At 40.9% G+C, this 27277-nt stretch overlaps 1 protein-coding gene across 8 annotated transcripts in view; it reads right to left on the bottom strand.

The window, feature by feature from the left end:
• Positions 1–6798: 6798 nt before the first annotated feature.
• Positions 6799–27277, bottom strand: part of FASTKD2 (FAST kinase domains 2) — a 35136-nt gene continuing 14657 nt past the window's right edge. For 2 of the 8 annotated variants that reach the window (XM_054678822.2, XM_054678821.2), the window contains exons 8-13: positions 20339–20505; positions 19083–19301; positions 18331–18415; positions 16549–16663; positions 15958–16041; positions 14726–15552 (exon numbers count right to left, since the gene is read on the bottom strand). In XM_054678822.2, the coding sequence (XP_054534797.1) occupies positions 15433–15552; positions 15958–16041; positions 16549–16663; positions 18331–18415; positions 19083–19301; positions 20339–20505 (790 nt within the window). In that variant the 3' untranslated portion in view covers positions 14726–15432. 8 annotated transcript variants of the gene reach the window in all.

The raw sequence follows: 27277 nt of genomic DNA, 5'->3' as shown, positions 1-27277 counted from the left end.
TTATTAATATAAGAAGGCAGGAACGTCAGGCCTCTGAGCCCAAGCCAAGCCATCGCATCCCCTGTGACTTGCACGTATACGCCCAGATGGCCTGAAGTAACTGAAGAATCACAAAAGAAGTGAATATGCCCTGCCCCGCCTTAACTGATGACATTCCACCACACAAGAAGTGTAAATGGCCAGTCCTTGCCTTAACTGATGACATTACCTTGTGAAAGTCCTTTTCCTGGCTCAAAAAGCACCCCCACTGAGCACCTTGCGATCCCCACTCCTGCCTGCCAGAGAACAAACCCTCTTTGACTGTAATTTTCCTTTACCTACCCAAATCCTATAAAACGGCCCCACCCTTATCTCCCTTCTCTGACTCTCTTTTTGGACTCAGCCCGCCTGCACCCAGGTGAAATAAACAGCCATGTTGCTCACACAAAGCCTGTTTGGTCTCTTCACACGGACGCGCATGAAAACCAACATGGAGAAACCCCGTCTCTACTAAAAATACAAAATTAGTCGGGCATGGTGGTGCATGCCTGTAATCCCAGCTACTCAGGAGGCTGAGGCAGGAGAATCTCTTGAATCCGGGAGGCCGAGGTTGCAGTGAGCTGAGATCACACCATTGCACTCCAGCCTGGGCAACAAGGGCAAAAGAAACTCTGTCTAAAAAACAAAACAAAAAAAACAAAAAAACAAAAAAAAAGAGGAGTCCTGAATTGTTTAAATAAGGGAGAAGAATAACATTGATAACATTGTCAGATCTGGGTTTTAGGCAGAACCTTTTTATGGGTAGCAGAGACGACCAAAACAAGTACAAGCAGTAAATCAAAAGTCACCGATATGTCCAACAAGAGAGGCTGCTCTCCCCAGGACAGAGTGAAAGCCCAGTGGCCTCACAGGCACGAGTGTCTGGGAGCACTGCAGGAAGGAAGTCAGAATCCACTGGACTCCACAACTTCCTGATGAGTGAGAAAAATTCTGGAAAACTGTCAGCATTCTCTCAGAAGGTGAGCATACAGATTGCAGAGTATTTCTACCTTTCCAAGCTTGGCAATAGTACAAAAATGTGGTCGATTCTCTTCACTCTCTGTAACTCACACCACCAGATGCTGATGCCCTTAGACTCTTTCACAGCTACAGTTCCCCAAATCATTTCTATCCAGAGGTCAGGCATATGGAGCTCATTAAATTCCATACAGCAACATTGTAACTGTGTGAAACTTTTTGTTTGCAGTGCAATTTAATGTTGAATTTGATTTATGAGGCACTGCACATTCTTAGTCCTAGGATGACAGCATACCCTTCTACAAGCTTAAGTCATGGTTTGGGGCAAGGGGGAAGGCCTTTGACCAGATGTTGGAATTGGAAATCTGGGCTTATGCTAAGCATTTGCGAAGAAGGGAGAGCACCACATCTTAGAGGTCTATCCCAACTTGACTGTTATATCACTGAGGAAACCAAGACCTAGAGAATTTCTTTTCCTTTTTCTTTTCTTTTTTTTTTTTTGAGACAGGGTCTCCCTCTCTTGCCCAGGCTGGAGTGCAGTGGTGCGATCATGGCTCGCTACAGCTTCAACCTCCCAGCCTCGAGCAATCCTCCCACCTCAGCCACCTGAGTAGCTGGGATTACAGATGTATGCCACCAAGTCCAGCTAATTTTTGTATTTTTTTTGTAGAGACAGGGTTTCACGATGTTGTCCAGGCTGGTCTCTAACCCTTGGGCTCAAGCAATCTGCCCACCTCTCAAAGTGCTGGAATAACAGGCATCCTAGAGAATTTAAATGACAGAGGCAGTGGCTGGAACCCAGGTCTCCTGACTCTCCCTTGCCTCTCTACTATTCAAAATACAAAAATGAAGAGAAAATGGGCCTTTCTTATTCATGCGGAAATTCATTCCAACTTGACAGAAAGGTACCCATGTAAAATGTATTGTTACCTTCATATCCTAGTATATAAATAAGAGAAAATCAATAAAGCATTTGTTTGAAAATGATTTGCTTTCTGTTTGGTTGGTACAAAGTTATGTCATATATGATATATGGCTCTGGAATCAAATCTAAAAATTTAAATTACTTGCTCAAAGCCACGTGGCTGATAAGTCTAAGTCTGAATTTTTTCATCCATAAAGTGGGCATTAATAATACTTACCCCAAAGTTGAAGTGTTTCATTTAATCAACCTTTGAGGAAAATGCTTAAAAGATAGTGGCTATTGTTGTATTTTATGTGGTATCTGTTGGTTTGGGCTTCAAATACTCTTCCCGGGAGACGTGCCGTACACTTATTCCCATGATGCTGTCATTGTTCAAAATATTTGGATGCACTTTTCTTCTGGAACTGCCTTCTGAGTTAGTTCTTATCTGAAGAGAAAAATTAACTCTTCATGCCTATATTTAATCAAAAAGAATGTAACTTAGTTTTATCAACTTCATTCACCAAAGCTAGCTGGGAGGTACTTTTAACCATTTGTTTAAACCAAAGCCAGATACAAAAGATGAAGATTTGCCATGATTGAGAATTTGCCCACAAAATTTTGCTTCCTTAAGTGAAGGGGATACATATTTTACTTGCTGGACCGAGCTCAGAAACCTTGGGAAAGTCATAAGCCACAGAACCAAACCCTGTTCCAGAGCTGAGAAGGTGGAAAACGGGTGTGTGGATGACTCAAGGTCAGCCCTTGGGAAGCTGGAATTCTCTGGAACTTCTGAGAAAGACAGCCTCTCAGAAACAATTACATGGGAATTTTCACAAGCTGGGAAGATCCCTGTAGCTCTAACCAGGATTTGTTCTCATTCTGTGGGAGGAATGGAAGGAAAAAGAAGTCTTTGAGAGCCCTAAGCTCCTGAACTTGAATGCAAAGCAGGCTTTGGAAGTCAGAAGAGCACTGGGCCACTCCTATCTCGTCCTTGTTCAGGATAAATGTATCCCCTATACCATGCGTTTCCCCCAACACACACCACACACTCACACACACACACCCCACTAAAGAATAGATTTCCTGCCTCTGTGCTCTACCAGAAACTTTCAGCATCTAGGGTTAGCATCTTGCCTTCCATTTGCACCTCAAACATTTCATTCTTCATGTTGTTATCATTATCACCCTATCATTACACTGCTGGTTAATCATGATTAAAACAATAAACAAATAATTTTTCCCTGGTGAGCATAAATAATTGCAGATGAATACATATTGTTCGGGCCCATGTAACATTATATGCTATTACAGACAGGATGAGAGGATGTTTTATTGTAAGAGATAATTTTTCCTAATTGTAATGTTTACTCCCTTCAGATTCTAACCTCCTTCTGAAGGCCCAACAAAGTCACCTAGAGGGAGTTTGCAGCTCTTGCCTGCAGTTTAGGGAAAAGTGGCTTTTCTACTTCGTAATAACTCTAAAGTGAAAATGTGAAACCAAGTGGAAGAGGCCAGGGGGTGCTTTTTCTACCAGATGTTAAAAGAAAAAGAACACGCAGGATCTAAACTGTAGAGTGAGCCTCACTGCTGGGGGTGACAGAGCAAGAAGAAATCCAGGGGTTCATTCGATTAACTTGGAAGGCTCTTACTAGGGGACACTAGTTTATTGAACAGGCTGGGTCAGTAGCTCCAGCAGGCTGGAAACAGCTCCATCTTCTTCCCTGCCTTGCCCATCACACTGGCCCTGCCAGCTGTCCCTTCCCACCTCAGAGAGGCCATCTCCGGCATATGCCAGAGTATTTTTGGTTGCACATGGCTATTAGAAGAGCCTCATTTTAAGGTATTAAAAAGCTCATCACCTGATCTATTCTCAAAATATGCAGCTCTCACCCAATCTAAGATTCCTTCCTTTCTTCCAGCTCAGTAATGAGCAGCAGGGGGAGGAGGCTGTGGAATCTTCTTTTGCTGTTTGCCCCCCTTGTTCTGTTTTCTGCTCCTCCTGCCCCGCTCACTGTGCTGCCTCTGGCATCTCCAGGGCCAGGTGGGGAGGAGGGACTAGAGGTAAATGGGTCTATTCACTGGTGACCTTGCAGTCTGCGAGGATGCCCTTTGTGTGCTCGATGCCCAAGTGCTGGCTCCTCCTCACATGAGTGACTTTTGTGGGTTCTTAAGAGACACCCCTACTCCCACCTCTCTTTCCATGGCGTGTCTTTCTTACACCACAGCGTTCCCTGACCTGACCCCCACAAGGCACTCTCAGGCTGACTGTGAAGACCCCATACAGCCTCTTTTTGCTGAGATTTCTGAGCTTTGGCAGGACGTCCTCTAGGACAGGTGCCTTTCAGGATGACTCAAGCCTGCTAGTTTCTTCAGCATTCGTTTAATCCACAGGAAATATTATGCATCCATGCCATCCCTTCTCCCCTGCAAAACTTGGAAGCCAAAAGCCCTCTTACAGCCACCTGTTTTTGCTCTGCCATCAGCAGCAGCTCCAGGCAGCCTTCTGCCTTTGGGCTTTTCCAGGCAAGAGTCAGGCTTCTATCTCCAGTCACCTTCCCACACCTCCTACTCTCACCTCACACTCCCACCCCCGACCAATGTTTGAAGGGTCTACATCAAGCTCTCAAAGGAACCTGGAGTCCAGGCTTCTGGGTGTCACTTCATGAGTTGTACCTCTACCCCACTGAGTGAACAAATCTAAGCCACCGAACATACCCTGTGGGATTGGGGTTATGCCTCCACCCTTCCTCTCCATACACTGGGCCCCATGCATGGCAGGTGGCTCTGTTAAAGATTACTGACCATTTTTCTCTTGAGACTATTGTAGCTTTTACAGCGCTAAAAATTTTAAGCATAACACCCTTCTCTACCATCATCTTAGGCAATTTACGGAGATAAATTTATGATTTTGCATCTATAGCACATGAAGTATGGATTTTTAAAGATTCATTAGAATATATAATTCTCACATAAAAACATTTATACTCATAAACAGTATTTCCATAAAGATGATCTCATTAGATATAAAGTTTATCTCTGATGAATTAAAGTTAATCCTGAAAATCTTGTCAACCACACATAATATATGGTACCTAATGTATCTGATACATTCTGAAACAGATAAGTGGATGAAATATTTTTAAAGCACCACATCTAGTAAGGCAGCAGAGAATTAGAAACGGATTTTATTTCTTGTTCTTCAATATAGTAATTGGTGACCTTGAGAAATGCCATTTAACCTTTTCATGTCTCAATTTTCTCATCTATAAATAGATATAATCATCACAAAGACCTGCTGTGAGCAATAGATGACATAATCTTGAGAGCTCTAAAGCTCTACATATAACAGAAAGGCATTATTGGGATTAGGGCAGAGGATCTGCAGCTCTGCTGTTGCCTTGAACAATTTCCATGATTCTGTGACTCACTTTTACTACCTGCAAAATAGACACCGGAAGGCGTCTCTCCAGTTTTCCTTAGAAGGCAGAGTCTGTATAAGAGAAAAAAGCTGATTTCAGGGTCCAGCAGATTTAATTAGCTGTACAACCATGAGCCAACTCTTGAGTGTTAGAGAGGATAATGATGACTACCTCACAGGGTTGTTGTGAGAATCAAATGTCTTAAAGGAGAACAGTGCTTAGTAAATAGCTAACAGTGCTCAGCCTGTAAAATTGTTAGAATCAATATTGGGTTTCCACTGAAAATTACCATGGTGTTACCTTGCCATTTACTGCCTAGGTCCAGTCATTTCTGAATAAGTTTAGTTGCTATGGTTACCTTCCCAAAACACCACAGTTGAAAACGTGTTGGAGATGGGAATCGATGGTAGGAGGCTTTAGCGGAGGACACAAAGCAACTTTAGCCACTGAGACATTTTAATACATGCAAACTCCTTCTCTTGGAAACCTAAGTCACATTTTGCCAAAATGGAAATGAACTCAGGAAGTGGAGTTTCAGAAGTTCTGCATTTGGCCAGCCTCCTTCCCCCATCACCAGGCCCTCAAGGACAGGTGCGTTCTGGCCCTGAACCAGCTCCAGAGCATCTCAGTTTCTTACCCCAGGATCTGGCAGTTGGAAAGATGTTGGTTGCCAGGCAGAATTCATCAGATTCACTTCCCAGATGCTATCGCTTCTGATGCCGAAAGAAAAATAGGTTGCCCAGCAATTGAGGTTGGAAAGGACAGGTGTAGCTGAGAAATGCACAGTGTTGCACAGAAAACAATAATGGGTTATTTTTGTTAAAATTCATTAGCATGCATATTTGTATATTCCAGGGGTCCTCACATCCCGCAAACATACTTAGTCTCTGGAGGGGCTAGCACTAACATCCCCGGTTAAAGTGTCCCCCACAGGAGTGTTATAAATGGTATTTGATCTGTCAGAATCAGTCACAGCTCCAACAGCTCTCAGCAAATGAATACAAGTTGGCCTGACCCTGCTTCCTGTTTCCAACTAAAGCAAACCGAAGACCTGAAGGGGCCTCACAGGCAAGAGTATTTTGCACCCACTCCTAGTGAAAAGACTCTTTTCTGCCTGGTCTTTTTTCCCAGATATCCCAAGTTGCTGTCGTGCTCTTGTTTGAAATTCAAACCAGAAGGAAGTCACCTCCGCAAATACCAAGTGTCCAGCCTCCACTTCCATGATGATTCAGCACCACCTAGGGGCCATTGTCATTCATTTCTCGCCAGGCTCATTTCTTGCCATATTCATTTATTGCCACAATAGAATTCCTTTTTAAGTATTGCAGCCGCACCCGCCACCACCCCCTCGCCACCGCCATCCACATAAGAAAAGTACAGAAGCTTCTCTACACACATTTTTCAAGACTCGGTTCCAGATCTACTTTAGCTGGAAACTCTGGTCCACTAGCTTAGCACACAAGGATCACTGCTGAGGAGTGTGGTTCACATTTACGATACACCACGGGGACTTTGCTTTATTATTATAAGAACTGCTATAAGCATCTACTACATGACAAGGCATATATAGTTATTTCTAATGTATACAATAGTTCTTCAAATTGGGTAGTAATCCATTTTACAGATGAAGAAACTAAGGCTCTGAGAAGTTAAGCGATTTATCCAGATCCCAAACCAGGGTTGACTTACTCTTTTCACTGTAAAACGCTGTCTCTCTAATCTTACTGTGCGTAGAGCCAACATGGCAGTGAGGGTGCTCATTTTAATGATTCTAAAGCAGAACATTCAAATAAATCTTGTCCTTCAAAGAAGTCACTTTGAAGCCTATTCTGTCATGCCAATAGCTAATGCTCATAACAATTGAGTCTCTGCTATAGGAACTGCCTTCAGAGCTATTTGTGAGCTGCACAACCTAATCTCATTACCTTAGAAGTATGTTATATGTTTGAAAAAAATATGGTAGATACCATCGGAGGACTGAAGGATGTGCCATCCCAAAATTTGTATGTTGATTATTTCTAATGGAAAACAATGGAGAAATTCTAGTTTCAGAAAGGAAGAGCTGATCTATCTCTTCCTGTATGGAGCAAGAATCCTCTGGGACGGATACTCTTCGAAGGCCCTGAGATTTATCCATACCAGGATGAGAAAAGAGCCCTTATCACCAGAGACTTGGAGGCTGCAATGAACCCAAATAAACAAACTTACGAACAAAATAACCTTTATCTTCCACTTGCTTTACACCCCCTCATATATCTCCTGTGACTCCCCTAGAAAATTTTACTGTCCTAGCCAGATTTTCTTTCTCCTGTTGTTTCTTCTCAAATTTATCATTCTTTGTCTAAAAAGTATAAGAATATCTTACTTTGGCCTCTTGTTCAGACTTCACTCTCTTGTGAAGATCCCCATGTACATGTAAAACTAGTAAAATCTATACATTTTTCTCTTGTTAACCTGCCTGCTGTCAATTTAGCTTCTACATCCAGCTGACCAGCCCACTAAGAGCTAACAGAAGGGTTGAAGTTGATCTCTGGTTCCCTGGTACCATGCTGTTCAAGCAGTGTAATCTCCCAGGTCCCTCCTCAGTAAATTTCGATTCAGTATCACTGGGACAGGCCCAGCAGTTTGTGGTTTTGTCAAGTACATGTGACTGTAATCACCAGGAAAGCTTGAGTAACACTGGTGCGATGACACAAGCATGAGCTCTGGGGTCAGAAGGACTTGGGTGCAGATCTGGCTCTGCCTTTTTTCTAGTTGTGCACCCCTAGGAAAGGCAATTAAGGCCCTGAGTATCAGTTTATTCATCTATAAAATATTAGTAATCATTAATAACCACCAAACAGGGGTGTGAAGACTGAATGATATAATGGGTGTGAAATGTTAGCACAGTGCCTGGCACATAGTAGGCACTTAATACATGGTCATTACTATTGTTAACTTAATCACCCACTCAGCTTAATGAATTTGCCCTATGTGACTTTTTGTTATTTCTAAAAATTAAATCCACAGTGAAAGGATATGAGGATACATAAAATACACTATCATAACGTATATTATACTTCATTAAAAAGTAAACAACTAAAGATCCTTAGGAAAAATGATAGATGATAGATAGCTAGATAGGTAAACTTTAGGACAGGAAAATGTTCTAGAAATGAAAAACCAAACATTTAAAACAGTTTAACACTCAGGAGAATAACAAATTTCTAGAAAGACACACACACACACACACACACACACACACACACACACACACAGATACAAAAGGTAGAAACAATCCAAGGGCCCATCTGCAGATAAACAAAATGTGGTATATACATACAATAGAATATAATTCCATCTTTTTAAAAGGAAGGAAATTCTTTTTTTTTTTCTTTGAGACAGGGTATCATTCTTTCCCCAGGCTGGAGTGCAGGGGCATGATCATGGCTCACTGCAGGCTCAATCTCCCGGGCTCAAGCCTTTTTAATTTTCTTGTAGAGATGGGGGTCTTGCAATGTTACCCAGGCTGGTCTTCAACTCTCGGCCTCTCCATCTTAGCCTCCCAAAGTGCCCGGGCGAAAGAAATACTGCCACATGCCATGACACGGATGAGCCAGAAAACACTATGCGAAGTGAAAGAAGCCAGTCAGTAAAGAATAATACTGAGCAATTCCACTCTATAAGGTGTCTAGAGTAGTAAAATTCACAGAGACAGAAAGTAAATGGTGGTTGCCAGGCACTGGGGGAAAGGGGAAATGGGAGTTACTGTTTAATGTGTCAGTATTTCCGTTTTGCAAGTTGAAAAGATTCTGGAGCTGGAGGGTAGTGATTGTTATATAACAATGTGCATGTACTCACTGCCACTGAACTGTACATTTAAAAATGGTTAAGATGGTAAATATTATGTTGTGTATTTTATCACAATTTTTTAAAAAATTAAGAAAATCAAGATGATATCAAATCACAGTTAAATATGAGTTTCAGAAATAGCTTTCGGTTTGTGTTGCTACAAAGAGCCCCACGTGAGTGAAATACTTCTAAGTGTACAGATTACATCCTTTGGAAAAATGAGCAAGTAAATTCACAAGTAATTTTGCACCTGTATTCTCAAACAATGTGACCGCACTGCCTTAGTTGCCTGTTTTTCTTTCAAACTATTCATTTACAAGATCACTCAAGAAATGTTACTCAGCTAAATGGGAGGCTATGACTGGAAAACCTGTTCTGCCTTAACCCTGGCCTGGGGGATGCTTTGAAAAATGGCTGTGGTGCATGGAGCACTCTAAGGAAAACACTGAGGGGTGTTATCATCCTGTCTTAAGGCACTGTGATCTGTGCAGAGCTCTGCCCTGGGGCAGCTGGGCAAAGAGCAGGTGCATCCAAGGCTTGGCCTGTGGCCTGGACGACGTGGAACCCCCGTTACAATAGCCTGCAACAGCACAGGAGCAGTGGCTGTCGGGGGAGCTTCATCCGAACCCAAGCTGGTGAACGGGGCTTTGCCCCTCTGTTTTATTTATCTTTAATTGATTGTCTTTAACACTAGGTTTTCTTCAGACCTCACATTTAATAAGATGGAGTATTTTTCTGATGAGTGTAAGCAACATCTGAGCACTTCAAAGGTTCTCGAATAGAATAGCATTGGCTCTTTGTCTAATTTAACTTAAAAGTTATGACGAGGTGAAAGCTCATTTATATATTAATATATTTCATGTCTTTCTTATTTATTTATTTTTTGAGACGGAGTCTCACTCTGTCGCCCAGGCTAGAGTGCAGTGGCATGATCTCGACTCACTGCAAGCTCCACCTCCCAGGTTCACACCATTCTCCTGCCTCAGCCTCCCAAGTAGCTGGGACAACAGGCACCCGCCACCACGCCCAGCTAATTTTTTGTATTTTTAGTAGAGACGGGGTTTCACCATGTTAGCCAGGATGGTCTTCATCTCCTGACCTCGTGATCCGCCCGCCTCGGCCTCCCAAAGTGCTGGGATTACAGGTGTAAGCCACCGTGCCCGGCCTATTCTGCATTTTTTAAGCAAGGAAGCAAGCAAGCAAGGAGGAGGGAAGGAGATGGATTGCCTGAAATAATTGGGTGAAAGTTTGATGCTATCTTCCCTTCCCTCTTTAGGATTATGTGGCCACTGGTGTAAAGAGATTGCCTGAGAGGAGCCTGGCAGAACTGTAGTGAAGGCATGGGGAAGTGTGGTGAAAACTGGATGCAAGGAGAACAAGTGGAAAATAAAGGCAGGTGTGTTGGTTTCTCCCTTCCTCTGCCTCAGAAGCTTTATTGCTGCCTAGAGAAACCTGCTCAGGGTGGGGTGACATGTAAAACCAGCCAGCAGTATACACAGGTGTTCCTAGTGGGTCTTAATAACATTAAGTGTCTGTAACCCTGAGTGAAATTCTTTTTTCTTTTTTGAGACATGGTTTCACTCTGATACCCAGGTTGGAGTGCGGTGGCACAATCTTGGCCCACTGCAGCTTCGACCTCCTAGGCTCAGGCGATCCTCCCACCCCAGCTTTCCGAGTAGTTGGGACCACAGGTGCATGCCACCACACCCAGTTAATTTTTGTATTTTTTGTACAGGTGGGGTTTTGCCATGTTGCCAGGCTGGTCTCAAACTCCTGGGCTCAAACGATCCTCCTGCCTTGGCTTCCCAAAGTGCTGGGATTACAGGTGTGAGCCACTGTGCCCGGCCCTGAGGGAAATTCTTTAAAAGCAAAATTCACAAACTTTTAAAGCAAAGTATCCAATTTTTATTGATTCTATAACATATATATGTGCATATATTGTAGTATCTTTATCAATCAGGATTTACTTGCTGATAACAGAAACCACTGTAACCTAGTTTAGACACAATGTGCTTTTGTTTGTTAGTTTCTGGCCATGCACAGAAGCCTCCTGCTCACAAGATGAATGGAAAGGCTGAAGGAGCAGCCTTTAGTCTGACTTCCAGGAATGACTCTCAGAACACTATCACATAACTGGCTGTCCAGAAGAGATGCTATCTCTGCTTACAGCCTGGAAGCTGGAAAGTCATGAAGATGCTGCCCATTGCTGGCTCCAGAGCCACATTATTTTAGCCACAATCCCCACCAGCAAAATGGATGCTCCTCGTCCTGCCACACCACACCCTGGGGTCTCTGTTATTGCTCTTCTAGAAAAATAAAATGCCCTGTGGCTGTTTGTTGGCAGAAACATTATCTCTATCTCATTTGGCCTTCCCAGTTTCAAGTAGGTACATCTGCATAGAGGAAGCTAAGTCACATTTGGAATTCAAGCTGAAAGGGGCTCTGGGAAATGTAGGCTTCAGCTTTTTTTGGATCCACCAGTGAGTCATGGCACACCTGTGTGCACAAATGGGTTACAAGTGTGTTAAGAGATAGCCATCTTGGACCGGGGGTGGTGGCTCACGCCTATAATCCCAGCACTTTGGAAGGCCAAAGGCGGGCGGATCGCAAGGTCAGGAGATCGAGACCATCCTGGCTAACATGGTGAAACCCCGTTTCTGCTAAAAATACAAAAATTAGCCGGGCATGGAGGTGGGCACCTGTAGTCCCAGCTACTCGGGAGGCTGAGGCAGGAGAATGGCTTGAACCCAGGAGGCGGAGCTTGCAGTGAGCTGAGATCACGCCACCGCACTCCAGCCTGGGCGACAGACCATGACTCCGTCTCAGGAAAAAAAAAAGAGATAGCCATCTCCTGCCTTCTGGGCAGCCACTGCCCTCCTGGCCAGGAAGCTCCACACCTAGGTCTCCCTACAAGTCAGCCCAAAACAGGGTGGAGTCTGATGGTCCACCTCTCAGGCCCTGTGAATGAAGAGTATGAGAGAGATCTGTCCTTTGCTGCCTGGCTGTGATGTGCTGTGTGAAGACAAGGCTGTGCCACGTCACCTCGCCAGCTACCTAAGTGGCTTGCTGCTGAGTGAGCCACTGACCATCATAACTGCTGGGTAATTTCATGGAAAAGTGCAGTCAGTTGGGATTTGAGGAATGCCAGCTCCTCATAGGTAGTTCCAAGTAGATGCCCCAAATCTCTATCTTACAGAAACTTCTATTTGCTTAGAGATGTCCAAGCCAGTTGCAGGGTGACTACCCTCAGAACACATGACATTCTATAAATTGGAATGTCATTGTTATTTGGAAATACTTGATATGAATAGTTCAATTGCATTTGAGGTCCATGTGTATTATCACAAAAAAAATACCATTACATTTTGTCAATGACAAGAAGAGTTGTTAGGCTATGTATATATAAAATTTTCAATTTTTGAACGTTTTTTAAAAGTTCTAAACTGTTTAATCAGCTTTGTGTAAAGAAAGTTTCTATTCAGTGGTAACTACTGAGAATTCGGAGAGCTGGTAAATGTCTCAATCAAGAATTGAGCTGGGCACAGTAGCCTGTACCTATAATCAGTCCTATCTACTTGAGAAGCTGAGGCGGGAGGATCCCTTGAGCCCAGGAGTTTGAAGCTAGCCTGGGTAACATAGCAGGGCCCCATCTTTAAAAAACTAAAAATTAAAATTAAAAAATAATAAAAAAGAATTGCATGTAGCCATTTCAAGAATACAATTTTATATCTTATATCTAGAGCAAGATCAACCTTTTCATTAGGGATTCTGAAAAAAATATTTGGATATCTCACGCAAAATGAGCATTTAATATATTTCCTAATATTTTTTCTATGTGTGCCATAGATCAGTGGTTGTTTAGGGGACAGAGAAAAAAGCAAAGACAGGAACCTTTTAGAGGTGATAGATATATTCATTATCTTGATTGTGGTTTCACAGATGTGTGTGTGTGTGTATGTACGTCAAAACTGACCTAATGGTACACTTTAAATATATGCAGTTTACTGTATGTCAATTATACTATAATAAAGCTATTTTTTAAATTATGGGAGAAGAAAACCCCACAAAGTACATTCCAGAAAGGTATTAATTTACAGTCTACCAACAGCTTATGCAAGTGCTTGCCTCATTATACCTTCATCAGCACTGTAATTCTTAAAAGAAAAAAAACTGCTAATTTGAAAGGCAAAACCATCTCTTCTGTTTCAATGTGCATGTCTTTACAAGTAGACTGAACTTTTTTCATGTTCATCAGCTCTTTGCCCATTTTTCTTTCATTGACACAAAGCAATGAAGAATGCTAACACTAGAATGCTAGTAAAAGAGGGATGCCTTTTTATCTGCCAGGTTAACTAGTACAAACTGAAAATTACTACCCTAAAAGGTGGTCATAAATATTCACAAATTTGTCAAATCCTTTGAAGAGGAGTCATAATTAGACACTCAAAACTGATGCACACTCAACATTTAAAGACAAAACCTTAGTTTCTTTAATAACAGAATATCTGCATCTTGTTCTGAAGCTTATAAGGTTAAATCATTTGACCAAGTATACAAAACTAGAGGTTGTCCAATCTGGAACCAGAAGCCTGATCTCCTGGGACACAAGCTGAAGAGCAGGCGAGGATGAAATGATGTGGAACCAATGGCATAGCTGAGACTTCAGGAAAGGAAAATTCTTTGAGCCTTATCTTCCTCGTCCATAAAATGAGGGAAGTAACAATTAAATAATCACTAAATTTCCTTTCATCTCTAACCTTTTCTAAATGCAAGCTGGATAAATTGATACAACCTGGCAGCTGTTGTCATATTGCTATAGTTTTTGTTTTTTTGTTTGTTTTTGTTTTTGTTTTTTTTTGAGACAGAGTCTCGCTCTGTGGTCAGGCTGGAGTGCAGCAGGACCATCCTGGCTCACTGCAATCTCCACCTCCCGGGTTCAAGCGATTCCCCTGCCTCAGCCTCCCCAGTAGCTGGGATTATAGGCATGCACCACCATGCCAGGCTAATTTTTTGTATTTTAGTAGAGATAGGGTTTCACCGTGTTGGCCAGGATTGTCTTGATCTCCTGACCTCATGATCAGCCCACCTCGGCCTCCCAAGTGCTGGGATGACAAGCACGACCCACCGTGCCCAGCCCAGTTTTTGTATTTTCTTATAAGCCTATGTTAGCTCACATTCAAACTCTAGCCCTCCCCTACTCTGTGTAGCCTTGGGCAAATACCTATCCTGATTTTAGAGATGAGGAAGTGAAGACACAGAGAGAATCATAATAGCAGCTACACCTCAAAGGGTTCAGATCATGAAAAGGCAGCACACAAATGAATACTTAGCAGTGCCCGGCACATACTAAGATGTCTAGTAATTGCATGTCTGTGTGCTTGGGGGCAGAATAACACCAACTTGCATGGAACCCATGCTGTAAGTTCCACAAGAGACCATGCCTATTCATCACTATATCCCCAGCGAGCCAAATACTAGGTAGACAGGCATATTGAACAAAATAGTTGAATTTGGACAAATATTTGAACAAAGAATGAACACACATAATCGAAAAAATAGTCCTCAGGTCTGATTCACAACACAATTCAGCTATATATTTAATTTAAAAGACTTCATGAAATTGTAGGAGGGGTAAGGGGGAAAAAAGAAAGAGAAAGGAAGGACCCCAACAACAGTAAGACTCCTTACCATCTACATATTATCTCATCTGTTTCTCTTATTATAATCCATGAAATATCTCTACCTGCAGTGCTTATTACAAATACAAATACCATCCTCACTCATTTTCAACAGCTACCTCACTAATTCTTACACACTTGACAACTTTAGAACTTTGTCCAATTATTATTTGGCCAATGCTTGAAAATGATTTAAAGGCATAACCCCAAGTCTTAGAACAGCTTAGAGCAGGAGTATAAATATTCAGATTCCAAACACAAGGACTACTACCCACATCAACCTGCCTGTGACACCTCACAACTAAGAAACCAGTTTTTAGTAGATCAAAGATGAAAAGGTGAAACGTACAGCTCACAAATCAAATATCTGGGCACTAGAGGGAATAGGTGTGGTTGGAAAAATAACCCTTCTGGAATTTTCTCAGCATATTTTAAAATGGCAGTAACAACATTTCTTCCACTCCTAAAATTAATTTTAATAGTGAACTGAGGTAACATTTTTTGTCTTAGCAGATAGCTCAATTCCATTGACAACTGACTTGTCATCTTTATTAATTTTTACAAATGCATGTCTCCTAATATGAAAAGGTTGATTTTCACTTTATTGTGTGCTTTGCACATTTACAGCAGCAACAGGAAGAGCTTCTACTGAATAGATTTTAGTCTTCAAAAATGTGACTGCATCTTCCATCTCTAGTTTGTCCATCTCCCAGTTATTGACCTTACCAAAGAAAGAGGAAAATAATCAGTTTGTGAGACGATACTAACAAAAGAGCTAGTTTAGAGATCCAAACATAGTAAAGTAACATGATGACAATAGCTTTTTGAAAGCAAATGTGACCTTATAACTACTCATATTTTAAAGGCATAATAAGACTACATGCTAGGGTTTAAGAAAGCTTTAACTGTGAAAATTATACAAATTTTAAAGGTCCTCTAAATGGTGCAAAAACTGCTTTCTTGAGAAAATCTTCCTTAGAATATATATAATCAGCAATATAAAAAACAAAGTCTTAAATAGTAGCCCACTAAGAGAAAGGAGTCATCTTAATCTCAATAGTCCACACGTAATCCATTTCCAATACTAAAGTATAATAATAGAAGACTTGGAATGTTTACATCTTACATTATGCGCAGGACCAAATGAGTGGCATTTAGATAGATTCCAACAGCAACATATATATAAATGTATTTGTAAGGTTCCAGCTACCTAGAAACATCAGAAGAGGCTGTTCAAGAGAAGCTGTGGGGTACAAAATAAAATTGAAGCATAAGAGGGAAGAGAAAGACCCATCCTCTTAAAACCATCCAGCCTTTTCTGGCAACAAACATCCTGTAACAGCTTCACACAGGCCATGAAAACAAAGCTTTAACATCTTTCCTTCCCTTGTTCAAGATAACCTGGAAATTAAATATGGTTTTGTGTATCTTAAATATGAAAATATATTATTTGCATTCTTCTTCTTAGCAAAAAAGGATTAAAGCTGACCAGAACAACATTTGTAAAAGCTCTAGTAATGACAGTAATCAGCTGAGCAGAACCCAAATCGTGTACTAGCAATGTTCTTTTTCAAAGAAAACAGTAACTAAAGCACTCATTCCAATAATGCTGACAATTCCTCTAGTCCTAGTAACCAGTCTCAACCACAAGATTCCTGGCAGCTGTTAGAATGTACATCAGTAATTAAAGAATATTTCATTTGCATTTTTTTCTCACCAAGATCACATGAAAACCCATTGCATTCAAATGCCGCATTTTCATAGCAAGGAATCCTCTGGGGTGGCTTGAACCCAAACAATAAGCAGATCTGGAAACACATAGCACAGCTACTCTGAAAACAAAAATAAACAAAACAAGAACAGTTATTGATATTACCATTTAGTCTTGCTGCATTCTTGCTCTCTGGAGATTTCCAAGTTGAGCTCTCCACCGACCACAATCCTTGATATTCCTGTCTTAGTCCTTCACTTCTTTTACTTGGCCTCTGCAGATATTCCACTATACAAGGCTACTTTATAAATCAAAAATATACAACATTATACACAGTTACCTCTCAGTTCCCTTTAAGGATGGCTACATTTTTGAAGAGGAAAATTTTCAGACATGAAAGCACCAATTTTAAGGGTTTTCTGTGTAGTGCTGATTTCTGATCTGAGTATAATTATTTATTCTACCAGTAGTAGTAACGGTGTAAATAATACCAAATAGTAAATGCTCTTCTTACACATATTATCTCCCAGAGAAAGCAGCATTTAAAAAACAGAAATAGGAGTTTAAATACAAGAAAGAAAACACCAAGAGAAAGGCAAGACTGTTAAAATAAAATCTGTAAATATAACGAAAATGTGGAAGGTGTAATTTGTTTTTTCATTGTTCCTGGCACTTTGGAAATACTAAGTTTACTGGGAGAAAAAAAGAAGAAAAAAAGACATTTATATCCTTACTGCCTTCACCTATACTCTGGCTGTTATAAGACAAATTTTATGTTTTTAAAGGAATGCTCACATTCTTCACTTCTCATGACTTTATGCTGAGAACAACTGTTATTTTATTATGCCAGAATAGCGGAGTACCCGAAAAAGAAAACTGATCTTGGAATGAGGTCAGAGAGAAAGCCTCTTCTGAGGGGAGATGGGTAGCACTAATAGGAAAGACAGCGGTTGAAAAGATGGCCAAGAAATAAGCTAGATGCATTCAGAAAGAGGTGAAAGTCACAGAACTGTGTGTGAATGAAGAGGGATGGGCAGATAAGAGCTTGGATCCCTACAGATTTTTTTGTATGTTTCTATCATATTTATGTGTGTGTGTGTCCAGTGGAGTTAACAGAAGATACAAGTTCCTTGGGGTCAGGATCCATGTAGCAGAGCTTTTACATAAAGGGTAACTGACCCATGGGTGTGTGCAATGATGGCATGATCTTATGCATCTACTGAAGAGGCAGGATGTTCTCTCATGGTACAGCATCATATTTCTCCCCAGAGACACTCTATTTGTAATGTGTGAGCCAAGGAAACAACTTAGGATTAGCTTCAATGTGCTCTAACCCATACAAATACAGTTTAATTAAAAAAACTACAGTTTCTCTACCTCTGGAAAAGTCTTGGTGGTAGAGCAAAATATTTATTGGGTATTTGATTTTTGTAGAAGCCTCGAGTCTTTATTCTTTATGATCACTATTATATTATCTTGTCCAAAGTCTACACTGCATTGATAGTTTCAATTATATTAATATTGTTTTATTGAACTATAGCTTCAAAACCTCATTTTAAAAAAATGTCTGTCTCATTAAATGACCAATACTGTAGTCCATTGTATTCAACCATAATGTCCACATTTACACTTTCTAAGGAGTACATTGATGGATGACAAGTCTCTTGGTGTGCTGCAGGCTCCATACAAACATCAAGTCTTAGATTTACTACTGCTATTTAATATGAAGTCTTTTAGAATTAGGATTTTAATTCAGAAAGCCCAGCAAGTGAAATATATGTAAGCAACCTTTGAATATCTGTAGCAGAAGTTGTATCCACATCAGAAAGTGGTAGCACTTGATTCCTGTTAGTGTCCATTCTGATTTCAAAATCTGAAAGGAAAGAATTGATATTAATTTTTCAAACATTGCTCCAAGTGACTTTCTTTTTCTTTTCTTTTCCTTTTTTTTTTTTTTTTTTTTTGAGATGTGGTCTCGCTCTGTCATCCAGGCTGGAGTGCAGTAGTGTGATCTCAGCTCACTGCAGCAACTTCCCAGGTTCAAGCAATCCTTTTACCCCACCCTGTTGAGTAGCTGGGACTACAGGGGCATGCCATCACGCCCATCTAAGTTTTGTATTTTTTTGGTAGAGGCAGGATTTTACCATGTTGGTCAGGCTGGTCTTGAACTCCTGAGCTCCAGTGATCCACCTGCCTCGGCCTCTCCACATGCTAGGATTACAGGCGTGTGCCACCGTGACCAGCCCCAAGTGATTTTCTGTTTCAAAATGTTTAATAGTACTACCAATAATGATAATAGCAGTAGCTAAAATATATTGAGAGCTAACCATGTGTCAGATACTAGTCTTGGGATTTTAGACACATAAAAATGTGTAGAATTTCATTTATTGGTCACAAGAATTTTATGAGGCAAGAATCAGGCCAGTTCCAGAGGCAATGCTGCACTACACTAAACTGCTGCCACAAATACCTATTTTTTTGTCAGAAAAAAAGGAAAATAAATACAATAAAATGAAAGGAAATCATATAATGTCCCATACCAATATGATAATTGTGTGGCAAATGCACATCCTTTGAGAAGTGTCCTTCACCTCCCAGAAGCCTGCTCAGCACCTCTGCCACCTTTGCATTTGTATGTGACGATGGCAGCTCCCGCGGCAGCTGTGGGAGTGACAAGGCTATGTCCTTCAGAAAGACAGTATCATCAAGTTTTAGACAAGTATCCAAAGTATGCAGCTTGTAAGCATTCTTCATGTCATCTAAAAGATAAAAAAGAGAGTATATCATTAAGAAGAAATAAATGCAACATTAAAAAACTATATTAGTATATATTTAGTAATAGTTATAAAATAATAAATATATACATAAATGCACTTGTATTTCTAATTATCTCTTTCTTATCACAAGGACTCTCTCTGTGTCTCCCTGGTTTCCACAGGGTCTAAATCAAAGCCCTGCACTTGATAATGTTTTAAGGCTTCAAATATCTTTAGAGGTCATTTAGTCTAAACTCCTCAATTTATGGATAAGGAAATGCCCAGGAATGTTAAAAAGCCTCGTAATTAAGGCAAAGTTGGAACTAGAATCCAGGTTTCCGAGGTTCAAGGCTGTTTCTTCATTATTACACTGCCTGAAAAACCAGCAAGTGGTATTATTGACTGACTCTCTACAACTCAACTTTGGGATTTTATAACATTTATTTATTTATGTTTTAATTCTGAACTACTCTATTCTCAGACACATCGTCAAATTTTGTACATCTACCTGGATATTGCTTTGCCTTATTTAATACTAAAGACTAAAAGTCAACAGTTAATTTGGTTCCAAGAGTAAATGAACTAATTAATTTGGTGGCTATTTGGTTTCTTGATCTAACAGGTGTTCCCTCATCACAGGCCAGGAGTGACCAAGTGTTTACAGCTGCAAAAGTTGACTTAGGTTGGCTTCAAATGTGATAAGTAAGGATTAGGAATTAAAACAGCTCTGATCAAAGCATAAAGAACAGCCTGAACAGTTAGCCTTTGTATAGAAGGATAGAGTATAAATAAAAGGAATAATGATGCATTCCTTATTTTTTTCTACATGTAGGACTTGTCATTAAAGAAGGGTCTGTAGGTTTGCTGCTTTGAAGCACTATCCTTTGACTTCACCATTATCAGCCCTTTCCAAAGCAACACCTGCTCTGCAAATTTCAACTAACGCTGCTCCAACTAAGACCCCATTCAGAGTCATATGGTAGCTAGTGGTAGTGCAGAATTGGTCACAATTGGTGACCAATTCTGCACTAACATCCTACCTGATGTCAGCAGCTCACTGATGATGTCTTTTTGCAGAAGCTGATTAAAAGGAGCCAGGGGAAAGTAATTCATCAAGCAAAATGAATATACTGCATCCAATAAGTTTTCAGAAGAAATAGTGTGAAGATAACCAGTCAGAGCACTAGCCATAACTTCCACGAACTGTCTGGGGAACAAAGAAAAGTCAGTTTCCCAACATATACAGAAGGCCAATATCTTTAACGATTCCAAAGAAAAGAGATAAGAAAATCAGGCTTGCAAGTAAGTATCCACACATCATTCTGGACAGTTGGTTATCTCATAATAAGTGTATACATTCAATAAATGTTGGCTATTGCTGTATGTCTTGCACGAGACAAACATTTTATAGACTTTAACTCATTTAACTCACACTAAAAAACTCCATGGGTATTACTATTATTCTCCTCATTTAAAAAAATGGGTAAACAGGCTTAGAGATTGAGTAACTTGTCTAAGAACACACAGACAAGGAAGTAGCAAAGGCAGTATTAGAACATAAGGTGTCAGGCTCCAGAACCTTTTCATAATTATGCTAGATTTTCTATAACGCCTGGACCACCACTACAGTTTTATAACCAACTAAAATTATCTAGTTATCAATACTATGGGTTAAAAGAACTGCAAGCCTAATCCTACCACCTAGAGCTAATGTTACACAGTATAACGTGGTTAAGCACAAATGAAGACAGAAAAGATCAAAATCAGGGGCAGTCGCTTGCCCAGAGTGACACCACTAATAAATGGTATACCCTTTGAACACACGTCAATCTGATTCTCAGGGCATATGATACATATAGTTATATAAAAAAAGAAATACATGCAAAGTACTGTGATCTCGCAGAGGAAAGAAAATAAACAGAAGCTTTTGGGAGGAGAATTTGAATAAGTGGAAAAGATGGAATAAGGGAAGAAGATTTGAGCACAGCCCTGAAAGCACATGCTACTTGCCTGATAGTGAATAACTGGTGAGATGAAGGTACAGAGGAGTGTTTCTTAGCAGCTGGGGCAAATATGCCTGGACACAAGCCCTTGTTAACAATGAGACTGAAATCAACTGAGAGGTCCATGGGTAGGGGAAGAAGTGTTGGGGAGGATGAAGGGCTGTGATAAGGCCAGGAAAACGATAGGACTTATGATGAAATGGGAGGAATATAACAGATCATATACGCAACAGCAAGGCAGCACTTCTGAAATTAGTAACTGATTGCTTTTGGAACATGCAGTGGGATGCGGGGGCAGGGGATGGTGTGGACAAGGAAGTTGGGAGCCTGGGTAATGATCCCCCCTCTGGTCTTCTCTTGCCCCACTCCTCACCCTGTACCTCATGCTTCAGCAGCCCAAACTGTGTGCTGTTCCCTGCATGTGCTCTGCTGTTTCTTTCCTCCAGGTCTTGCATATGGAGGGCCTTTCACTTGGAATGTTCTTTCCTGCTTATCTTTCCATGGTAAAACCCCATCTCTCCATCTTTTAAGATCAGCTCAGATACCAACCCCTCCAGACAACACTGCCTGATATCCCCTGACCCTCCTCTTCACCAGGCTGGCATCCTGATATATCCTTCCTCTATTTCCAAATATCCTAGATGATATGGTTTGGCTGTGTCCCCACCCAAATCTCATTTTGAACTGTAGCTCCTATAATTCCCTTGTGTTGTGAGGGACCCAGTGGTAGATAGCTGAATCATGGGGGTGGTTTCCCCCATACCCTTCTTGTGGTAGTCAATAAGTCTCACGAGATCTGATAGTTTTATAAGGGGAAACCCCTTTTGCTTGGCTGTCTCTCTTGTCTGCTGCCCTGTGAGATGTGCCTTTCATCTTCTGCCATGATTGTGGGGCCTCCCCAGCCATGTGGAACTGTGAGTCCATTAAACCTCTTTCTTTTGTAAATTGCCTAGTCTCGGGTATGTCTTTATCAGCTGCGTGAAAACAGACTAATATGCTAGATCACTCGAATTTTCATGCTATATTTAACTGCCAATTTACATATCTACCTTACCCATTACACAGAATCCTCTGGCAAGAAGGACTGTCTTATTCATCTTTCTCCTAAGTGTCCAGGTGCTTGGCAAATGCTGACTAAACGAACAAATAAACTTTGATGAGGAAGACAGGAGGACGAGCTTGTCATTGGAAAAGGATGAGTCAAGAAAAATAGCTGACTTCCAGAATTACTGAACTTGAGACACTTCTGGGATGTGCAGTGACCATATGCAACCCACAGAGACTCAGGTCTGGAGTTAAGGAGCACACTAATGACCACAGATGCAAATGTGGGATTATCCATAAGGTGGTAAATACAGATCAAGAAGAGAAGAAACCAAAGGACCAAAACAACAGAGCTTAAACGTTACATATTTGTTCCTTGGGTTCAAAGCCCAGCAAGATACTCTGGATTTAACACACCCTCTCCCCGATGGGCCATCATAAATGAAATAATGATTAATGTATAGCATGTGGATATACAATAAGCCAGAATTCCTACCACTCTCCTATCTAACCATCTCTTCTAGTCAACTCTCTTCCCAAATACTTTGAGTTATTCTGCTTCCAAAACCTTTGCTACTCCAGATAAGTTGCCATCTTCCTTTCTCCTTCCTCCATAAAGCACTTACTTGGTGCCTACCATGTACTGCCTTCCTCTGGATATACAACAGAGTTGTTCTCATAAATGGTCTAGGAAGAGCAGGGAATACAAACTTCTTTTTTTATAGCCTTCAAAATACCAAATCCAGGCAATTGTACATTCATGGGCATTCAGGAAATGGTGACTAATTAATCTTGCTATATCTGCCATATTGCCCCTACTTCTCCTTTGGAGAAATGTTGAGGTGGGAGGCTTAGAATTAGGTAAGGGTTTCTCAATCTCAGCACTACTAACATCCGGGGCTGGATAATTCCTTATTGTGAGGGGCTATCCTGTGCATAGTAGGATGTTAGCGGCACCCCTGGCCTCTATCCACTAGAGGCCAGTAGCACAGACCTCCCTCCTGTTGTGACAACTAAAAACCATCTCCATACATTGCCAAATGTCCCCTGGGAGGCAAAATCATCCCTGTTTGAAAACCACTTGGTTAAATGAAAGCAGAATAGACAGACAAAAAGACAACATTCATGATTCTCCTCCTGTACTAATTCTACTACTGCCATTTTATTAAATGTCCTCCTAGCCTTTGTTACCTTTGTTATCCCCCCTCTATTTTCAACGTAACAATTTTGTTGGAACAAGTTATCTCTCAGCTTGCCTGGAGTCACCTGAAAAACTCTTACCCGCCCAGTACTTACTCTCTTAATCCCTCTGGGGCTGTTTCTGGAGTTTTAATTACCACTTAGCTTGATATTATTTGTCTAGAAAGTACAAGGCATCAATAGGAGCCAGCCTCAGAAGAAAATGAAGCCAGGGGAGTAAAGGAAGATTGAATTTGGGAGATATTTTTCGACCTTTATTAAATGTCTACTCTTTGGCAGGTCCTGTACTAAGTTCAGAAAAACAGGCAGCTGGGTCGGACTCTGGAGAGCTTACCAACTGAGGAGCAGAGACAGACTTACTGACACAACAAATGATGTGACACAACTTGTCATGTCTTACCCAGTCTCTGGTGCAGCCTGTTGTCAAGGCTGCACCAGAGACTGGGTAAGACATGACAAGCACAGGGACTCTGACGGTGACAATTAGGGAAGACACAGGAAATGCAGTATGAGCTGAGTCTGTCCATTCAGTGGACAGTACAGTGGGAAGCTGCTTTTTAGTTGGCCTGACACCACTTAATTGATTAACTGCCCTTAAGGGATGGGCATTTGACTCAGACTCAGTCAATCAGATGTTCTCTTTCAGAAATCTAAATCTGGAGGGAAAACTAAAAGGAAAGCAAGCAGCTGGAGTCAAGTCATTTGATGGCAAACAGATGGCCTGTGCATCTTGCCACTGAGACCTTCACAACTGCCCTAGTTTGTTCCCCCAAGGCCTCTGTGACCTACACTCTAATTTTTTTCAAATCTAAAAATTACTATGTGCTGGGCATTGTCATAAGAACTTGACATAGATTAACTCATTTAATTCTAATAACAACCCAATGAGATTAGACATAGCTCATCTCCATTTTAATAAGTGAATAAACTGAGGCACAGATAAGTAATTTGCCAAAAGTCAAGCAGCTAACAAATGGCAATGCTGAAACTCAAACCTAAGCAAGCTGGCTCTAGAGTCCATGCTTTTAATCACTGTTTTAACAAATGACATTTTATATGCTTTTCTGATTTTTAATGAACCCTGACTGATCCAAAGAGTAAGAAAAGATGTTCTGGGTAGAAAGCAGAGGTATGAAAGAAGCTGGCACATTTGAGGAATTACTGTATTTAATAGTAGAAATGCATGGCTGTGGTTAAAATGAAAAGAATAGAAAGCAGTAGCTCGAGACCAAATGAATAGTTAAGGTCAAAACTGAACTAGAAGAAGGTCCAGTTCTCACAGCTTCTCAGAAACACTGATTTAGCAAGGACATATAGACAAAAATACCTTTATGAAAAGTCCAGAAACCAATTAAGATATTGTCGTACTCCAGACAAGAACAAAACCAAGAAGAGTTGCACTGAAACAGGCAAGAAGAACATTTTACCCAGGTCAGCCCCTCCCCAAAGCCAGCACAGCTCAGCACCAAGGAGATCACCTTGGCCTAGGACTTCTCCCTTGGAGGGAGAGAGTAGAGTGTGCAACCAACATCTGGCTTTTCACTGCGCTGCCCTAGGGGCTGGATTTCTGTCTAAACTCACGTGGAATACTAACAAAACCAGCAGGGTTCAGATGCCTGAGAGCAGTTAAGAACAAAGGAAAAGGGGTGGACAGCTTCCTGCACTTAGCACAGCTCTGAGAGATTGAGAGAAGGTACGCAACCCGAGGATTCAGCCTCAGGAGGAAATGAGAGGAGTGGAGCATGTCTTCAACATCCTAGCCTTTTGGTGAGCTGTCCAAGGAGCTGGTTTCTATCTCACCTCACAAGGAGAGCGGACGAAACCAGCATAGTTTGAATGCTCAGGAGCAGTTAAGAAGGAAAAAAAGGGGTCAGTGGCTTGCAGCAGACAGCACAACTCAAGGCTTCTCTACAGCGAAGGAGAGAAAGGAGAGGAGCATCTATGTCCCCGACTGTAGTACAGCAGTCAGACACCAGAGGGAGCAAGACATTCCCTGATACTGGAAAAAAAAAAAAAAGAAAGAAAGAAATTAAAAAAAAGAAACCAGTAAATCCCTCTACTTAGAAATCCATAAACACATTCAGGCCAGGCATGGTGGCTCATGCCTGTAATCCCAGCACTTTGGGAGGCCAAGGTGGGTGGATTACCTGAGGTCAGGAGTTGTAGACCAGCCTGGCCAAAATGGTGAAACCCCGTCTCTACCAAAACTACAAAAATTAGCCAGGCGTGGTGGCAGGTGCCTGTAATCCCACCTACTTGGGAGGCTGAGACAGGAGAATCGCTTGAACCTGGGAGGCAGAGGTTGCAGTAAGCCGAGATCGCGCCACTGCACTCCAGCCTGGGCAACAAAGATCAAAACTCCGTCTCAAAAAAAAAAAAAAAAAAAAATCATAGAAAAAGTTTAAGAGGTCCCCAGAATCTCTGGCTAAGCTGATTAATAAGTCTTTCCCTGTCAAAGCCAGTCTGTAAAAACAGAGAGAGGAGACTGTTTAATTGTGCAGACACCAATGCAAAGCTACAAGGAAGAAAAAGCATCAGGGAAATGTAACACAATCAAAGTACCAAAATAAATGTCCAGTAATCAACATTAAAGAGATGAAGATCTATGAACTGCCCAACAAAGAACTAAAAATAATTGTCTTATAAGAACACAGAAAAGCAAATGAAATTAGGAAAATGATATATGAGCAAAATAAGAGTATCAACAAAGAAATGATAAACTATAGAAAGAACTAAACAGCAATTCTGGAGCTAAAGAATATAATAACTGAACTGAAAAATTGACTAGAGGGCCATACCAGCATATTTCAGCAAGCAAAAGAGAATCGGAGAATTTGAAGCAGGTCATGTGAAATTACCCAGTCCAAAAAGAAAAAAGAACAAAGAAAGAAGAAGAGTTAAGAAAGCCTAAAACACTTACAGGACACCAACAAGCAAACCAATGTGCGCATTATGGGTGTCTCAGGAGAAGAAAAAAAGGAGCTGAAAGCTTATTTAAGGAAATAGTGGCTGAAAACTTCACAAATCTAGAAAGAGTAATGGACATCCAGATTCATAAAGCTCAAAGGACCCCAAATAAGATTAATCCAAAGAAACATACATTAAGATACATTGTAATCAAACTGTCAAAATTCAAAAACAAAAAGAACTTTCAAAGCAACTCATATCTCCCACAAGGATGAAAAGCAACTTTTCATGTACAAGGGAGCCCCCATCAGACTAGCAGTGAACTTCTTAGCAGAAACTTTGCAGGCCAGAGAAGGGACTGGGATAATGTATTCAAAGTGCTGAAAGAAAAATTGCCAACCAATAATCCTATACTTGGCAAAACCGTCCTTCAAAAATGTAGATCAAGACTCCCAAACAAATGAAAGCCAAGGAAAACTGTCATTACTAGTCTTTTCTTAAACTAAACGCTAAAGACAGGTGAAATGAAAAAAACACAAAACATCAATGTGAAAACACAGGAAAGTATAAAACTCACTAGTAAAGGTAAATACATAAACAAATATAGGATATGGTAATACTGTAATAGTGGTGTGCTTTAGTTCTAGTATAAATGTTAAAAAAACTATCAAGAATAACTGTAACTATAAAAATTTGCTAATGGATATACAATATAAAAAGATGTAAACTGTCACATCAATAGCAAAGTATGGGGAGACAAGTGTACAGCTTTTGTATGCAATGGAAGTTAAGTTGTTTTCAGCTTAAAATAGACTGTTAAAACAA

Source organism: Pan troglodytes, chromosome 13, assembly GCF_028858775.2.
Source record: "Pan troglodytes isolate AG18354 chromosome 13, NHGRI_mPanTro3-v2.0_pri, whole genome shotgun sequence".
Classification (NCBI taxonomy): Eukaryota; Metazoa; Chordata; class Mammalia; order Primates; family Hominidae; genus Pan; species Pan troglodytes.
This window is presented reverse-complemented; position numbering and strand designations above follow the sequence as displayed.